This window comes from Chlorocebus sabaeus, chromosome 11 (assembly GCF_047675955.1).
Source record: "Chlorocebus sabaeus isolate Y175 chromosome 11, mChlSab1.0.hap1, whole genome shotgun sequence".
In the NCBI taxonomy this organism is placed as follows: domain Eukaryota; kingdom Metazoa; phylum Chordata; class Mammalia; order Primates; family Cercopithecidae; genus Chlorocebus; species Chlorocebus sabaeus.
In genome coordinates, this window is record NC_132914.1 from 115,574,932 (window position 1) to 115,581,415 (window position 6,484).

Consider the following 6,484-nt stretch of genomic DNA (forward strand, 5'->3'; position numbering starts at 1 on the left):
GGAGGTGGCCATATTCCCAAGTTCCAGACCACTTCTCAGAGGTAATAGACCAGCTTGCATCATTTACTCTGGGTGTTCACTTTTAAGTCAGTTGAATGTGTTGGGTTTGGGTTCAAAGTACAACTGAAAGAAAATACAATGCATCTCATGAGAATTGTTGGACTAGCCTTCCAGAGTCAGCTGTTTTCTTCAAAAGGCCTCTGTGAGGATATGATACACAGATACACATGTAACATGTATTTGTGTTTTGTTTTGTTTTGTTTTTTTTTTGGAGACAGAGTCTTGCTCTGTCGCCCGGGCTGGAGTGCAGTAGTGCAGTCTTGGCTCACTGCAGACTCCACCTCCCGGGTTCAAGCGATTCTCCTACCTCAGCTTCCCAAGTAGCTGGGACTACAGGCACATGCCACTATGCCCGGCTAATTTTTTGTATTTTACTCATTTATTTATATTTTTTTGAGACAGAGTCTTGCTCTGTCGTCAAGCTGGAGTGCAGTGGTGCTATCTCACTGCAACCTCCACCTCCCGGGTTCAAGCTGTTCTCTTCCTCAGCTTCCCAAGTATCTGGGACTATAGGTTCATGCCACCATGCCCAGCTAACTTTTGTAGTTTTAGTAGAGACGGGGTTTCACCATGTTCGCCAGGATGGTCTCAATCTCTTGGCCTTATCATCTGCCCACCTCGGCCTCCCAAAGTGCTGGGATTACAGCCGTAAGCCACCGTGCCCGGCCAATTTTTTGTATTTTAGTAGAGATGGGGTTTCACCTTGTTGCCCAGGCTGGTGTTGAATCCCTGAGCTCAGGCAATCTGCCCACCTCGGCCTCCCAAAGTGCTAGGATTACAAGTGTGAGCCACCATGTGAACCACCATACCTGGCCAGATTTTTTTTTTTTTTTTTTTTGAGACAGAGTCTCGTTCTTTCACCCAGGCTGCAGTGCAGTGGCATGATCTCAACTCACTGCAGTCCCTGCCTCCTGGGTTCATGCAATTTTTGTGTTTCAGCCTCCCGAGTACCTTGGATTACAGGTACCCACACCGTGCTGGCTGATTTTTGTAATTTTAGTAGAGACGAGGGTTTCACCATGTTGGTCAGGCTGGTCTTGAACTCCTGACCTCAAGTGATCCACCCACCTCGGCCTCCCAAAGTGCTGGGATTACAGGCATGAGCTACTGCACCCAGCTGTAACATGTGTATGTTTTATCATAAACTCAGGAACTTTGTGGACATAGTTTTGTTTTTTGTTAGCAGCATATTGAGCATGTTTGCACACTCGTAATATTCTACACCACATCCATGACCTTTCTTTATTAAAGTGTTTAGAAAGTTGTATCAGAATGACTTGAGGGTAGTTACATTTTGTTTTGTGTCTTTATCTCTTTAATAACTTACAGTCCCTTTAGAATAACTGTGAGTATTCTCCCTCTGTATTTTTATTTTAACCATTACTCAAGACATGACTATTTACATAGGAGAGCCAGCTCAGATGTGAGAGAGAAATCAGGGGAAGTGTTAGAGTGTTAGTATGAACTTAGCTTTTTTCTTAGGCATTGTACAGTTCGGACCTTGTGATTGTATATGTTTAGCATAATGAAGGTCCCCTGCCAGTTTACCAACTCATATAGAGCCGAAAGCAACTTTAAAACTTGCATTTAAACCATTCTCGCTGTTCTAATTGAATTTAAAATTCTTTTTTTTTTTTTTTTTTTTTAAGATGGAATCTCGCTCTGTTGCTCAGGCTGGAGTGCAGTGGCATGATCTTGGCTCACTGCCACCTCTGCCTCCCGGGGTCAAGTGATTCTTCTGCCACAGCCTCCTGAGTAGCTGGGATTACAAGTGCCTGCCACCACGCCTGGCTAATTTTCATGTTTTTAGTAGAGATGGGTTTTCACCATGTTGGCGAGGCTGGTCTCGAACTCCAGATCTCCGGTGATCTGCTTGCCTCAGCCTCCCAAAGTGCTGGGATTAAAGGCGTGAGCCACTGTGCCCAGCCTAAAATTCTGTTTCTTTTAACAGTATTTTCAGAAAGTACATTGACCTGGAAACCTGAGTTTTCAGTTCATAAGTAGCAGGTTAAAGAGAATTGAGACCCTAGACTGGAAAAAGTTCATTATGGGAGTGAAGCGCATCCTGTACTGTGATGTCTTGGCAGTAGGTTTTTTTTTATACCAGCAAAACAGACTAAGCCATCATACTTTGCTGGGAGATGCGTTTTGCTGAATTTACACGAGTTTATGGGTCTGGTTAGCCAGATCTTTGCAGCCAAAATAAACCAAAGTTTATGTTATTAACCAATGTGGGGCTGGCCCAGGCGGGAGTTGCTAGCTGCAGCTCTGCTAATATTTCCCAGTCTTGTAATCCAGCAGGGGCTCCTTCATCCTGTGGCAGCTGCTGTTGTCCGTCTGGGCTTTGGCCCCCAGCAGCTTTACTTTCATCCTTGACCTTGTCCCTGAACGTGTAGAAATAAGAAGTGGCCCTACGCTATAGGTCGACAGTAGATGCAGGAGTTGAAAGGGGAGTGTTTGTCTTATCTACATTATTCAAAGCAGCTTTCCCAAATGTCCAAATTAAATACCCTTTGGTATAGACACTTGGAACTTCGCCTGATTAGCTCATACCAGGTGTGGTTATTTAATGTTCTTTATCCCCAGTGTATCTGAAGCTCTGTGATAGTGGAGGCCTTGTGGCTTTTTTCACTGTCTGTCCCCAACCACCAGCATAGTCAGTGGTACACAGTAAGTGCTTAGTGAGTATTTTTGAATGAATGACTAAAGGGTTGAAGTCAGCCCTCCTCCTTGTTGGTGACTGACTTGGACAAATACAAAATAAATAACAGTTGCTGAAGCCTATTTATTTGTTTTGTCTGTCCAGCCTTCTTCAGTGTTCTGGGGTGGGGCCAGAAAGGGGGGACAGAGTTTTTATTTAAAAAATTTTAATTTACTTTTTGTACTGGGTCATATAGTCCAAAAAAAGGGAAAAATATATAGTTTTCCAACCCTTTCCCCAGCCTCTTTTTTCCCCTCCATAGAGGGACCAAGGAGTGTAAGCTGTAGATCCCAAAGAAGATTAGGTGGTCTTCTCATCTAAGGATGGAAGCCTTTAAATTAACCTTCATTGGAAATCCGGGCTAGTCCTCAAATGTAAATTATTAAGATTTCTTTAATTATAATTTTTGTTGTGATGGTGTTTTCATTTTGTTTGGCTTTTACTTCCTCTCCTTCCCTTTTTAAAAATATGCACCTTGTTTTTGTCAGGTACCACAAGAGCCAGGCCATCTATCTGGAGTCAAAGGACAACCAGAAACTGAGCTGCGTGATCAGTTCTGTAGGAGCCAATGAGGTGGGAACCACACTTCCTCACCTTTAGGAAAGCAAAACGTGTACTGCAAAGTGTTGATAGGACAAACCTGAAATGAAAGTGCCACCAAGGAAGTACGGTGGAGTCATGTCTTCTATGTGGGTTAGATTCTAAAGTCAGGCAGAAATTGCACATTGTCAAAATCATCCTTGAAAAGCCCTTACATTTGCTTGACTACAACATATGCAGATTTGTCTATTCCATGAGATGTTTGTGAACTCCCTGTACAGCCACTGATTTGGGAACCACAGAGCTAGATTCCAGGAAAGAACAAAAAGCAAGTTGGTGTCTGTACATTCAACTCCTGCTTCTTTATTTTAATTTTTATTGTTTTTGAGACAGAGTCTCGTTCTGTTGCCCAGGTTGGAGTACAGTGGTGCTATCTTGGCTCACTGCAACCTCCACCTCCCAGGTTCAAGTGATTCTCCTGCCTCAGCCTCCTGAGTAGCTGGGATTACAGGCACCCACCACCGTGCCCGGCTAACTTGAATTTTTTTTGAAGTGGAGATGGGGTTTCACTGTGTTGGTCAGGCTGGTCTTGAACCCCTGACCTCGTGATCCACCCGGCTCAGCCTCCCAAAGTGCTGGGATTACAGGTGTGAGCCACTGTGCCCAGCCAACTCCTGCTGCTTTTTAAGGTAACCATCTACTGAGAATGGAGCTTGCCTGTGGAGCATACTCCATCTTGGTTTTGTTTCTCTAGAACTTTCACACATACCAGTAGATTTGTTTCTTGCTGTGAGGATTAAGTGAGGCACCCGGCACAGGGTCTAGCACCCAGTAAGTGCTCACTAAATGAGTGCTGACCTGAAATGACCCACATGCCACTTGCCTGCCATCTTTCCTAGCTGAGATGTCCTATTGTGCCTCAAAACAAGTTGCCGGGCTCATGCCCTTGGTTTTTGGTCTCCTCGAGACACTCCTGCAGGATGGGGTCTGGTTTTAAAGTCAACTCAGAGGGTTACACCTGAGGATGATGTGACTGCCCTCTGAGTTCTCTAAGTGGCCCTTCATGAGGAGTATGTCTGCAATGTGTAACTTATATTGTTAGTTAAAAAAAGTTAAAAACTTTAATAGCTGGATTGGCTTGATCTTTTATCAGTCCACAAATGTCTGCAAAGAAATTGATTTTTATGTGTCTACCCTCTGTAACTTATTTGTGCCAGTGCACAGTAAATCTAATGAAACTGGATTATGAAATAACTTAAGCCTCTTCTATTCTTCCAGCTTCCTGAATTGAAAATGCCCTGAAATGTGACTAGTTTGCAAAATGATTGTTTACTTAGAAGTTAGGGAGAGCCTTCTAGATAAATGAATGCCATTCTTTTCTGGGCTGAGGATCTGTGTGAGTTCCCTCAAGCCAAGTCGGAACCAGAACAGGGAAGCTAATAGAGAGACCTGTTCCTCAGCCAAGAGGTGTCACGATTTCATGATAAGCATTTGCACCTGGCTGGCTGGGTTGTGCTGCCAGCCCCTGTGGCCTTCTAGTACCTGACCCTAACTTCAGAACCAGTACATTATTCTGTGTGATACCTCAAGATTTTTCAGAAAAATAGAAATGCAAGTTAGATTGTTTTTCTCTCTCTCTGCCGAATATTGTCACGTCTTGATAATAGAGTGTCAGTGAGATCTGACAAAGAAATGGTGACACTGAAACATGAAGGAAGAAGCTTCAGTGCACTGAAGATATGCAACTCTGGCAATGGGGAAACCGTTCTCATTTCTTGGAAGTGTTCCAGCTCATTTTTCAGATCAAATTCTGGGTGATACTGGAGCTACTTGGCTTTAGCATAGCTTGACTCCAAGCAGGTTTGGTGGGTAGCTCTGAGTGTGTTGATGACTCCCTGACTTAGCTTTTCTTGGGATCGGTTTTTGGTTTAAAATGATTCTGCAAGGTCCCTTGGAGGCCTAGTTTCATGTGAGGTCTTTAACTTTTTAAATTTTTAAGCCAGTGCATTTGACTTTAAAGTCTCTACTGCTCAATAATCACATTAAAGAAATTGAGATGAAACTGAGAATAAGCTTTTTTAAAACCTGAAAATTGAGTCCAGGAAGGAGGAGATAAATCTGTAAACTTGTATATTTGGGTGAGATGCAGACCTTTCAAAAAACTGTGCTTTTGGCTCCATTTAATTGCATGTTACAGAAAAACAGGCAAGAAGAAGCCAGAGACTGCTTTGGTAGAGAAGAGCCGGGGGCTTTGATGTCAGACACCAGAATTCACATCGTGATAAGTGACTCAGCCTTGCTGAGCTTTGGTTTCCTTTTTTTTAAAATGGGGCCAATGATAGTAGTTATTTCATAGGGTGTCTTGTGGGTGAAAAAGCTCAGCCTTATCAGCACAGTGTCTGGCACACACAGCTCAGTAACCCTGGCTCAGGGGGTCAGGTGACTGGCAGCAGCTCCCCTTCTCACCCATGGCTTTAGGATGCCCCTTATTGAGTGCGCTTGTCAGCCCTGGCAGTCCCCTGTTGCAAGAGTTCATTCTCAATTCAATGGAAGAATGCATCTGCCCTGTAAAATGCACTGTAATCTGATACTGTCTGGGGGAGAGGGATACGGTGAGGAGGGAAGGACTCTCGGAAGTGCTTCAACCTTCTCATGATCTTAATTGGGCCTTAGCTCATTAGTGGGCATTTTTCTATTGTTGCTATTTTTCCCCCCTTTTTCTGCACAACCATTAGCCTTCATTGCCAGGAAACCAGAGATTATATAGTGTGGAAGTCCCTTGGGGCAAGGAAAATATTTCCAAATTTGATTGAAAGTTTGTATTTATGAAAAGATGTCTCTTGAGTGTTGATAACGCAGTAATCAACCCAAATTTAAAAGCATCTTTAAGATCAAGGCAGAAATGGAACCCAAGGTTGCAGTGCTTTCCATTTTCGTAATCATGGGTGTGAGAGAGATGGCCGAGAAGTGAGTTCAAGGCTGATGCCTGTTCCCAGAGGCATGCCTTTAGATGGCCTGAGGTCAGAGGTGCTTATGAAGTCCTCACAAGTTGAGACAGTTTATTCCGGCAAGAGGCTACCAGCTTTCTGCCTGCGTCTCACTCGTGCCGATATTTTGATGGTGTGGGAGATTTGCTGTTCTGTATTGAACTTCTCATCTTGTTCCCTTTCCTCTCCCCTGCAG

At 43.8% G+C, this 6,484-nt stretch overlaps 1 protein-coding gene across 1 annotated transcript in view; it reads left to right on the forward strand.

The window, feature by feature from the left end:
• The window catches only part of SUDS3 (SDS3 homolog, SIN3A corepressor complex component), a 76,705-nt gene that overhangs the window by 32,768 nt on the left and 37,453 nt on the right, over positions 1 to 6,484 (forward strand). The window contains exon 11 of the mRNA XM_008004891.3: positions 3,250 to 3,334. Within this exon, the coding sequence (XP_008003082.2) occupies positions 3,250 to 3,334 (85 nt within the window). The remainder of the gene's footprint in view (positions 1 to 3,249; positions 3,335 to 6,484) is intronic.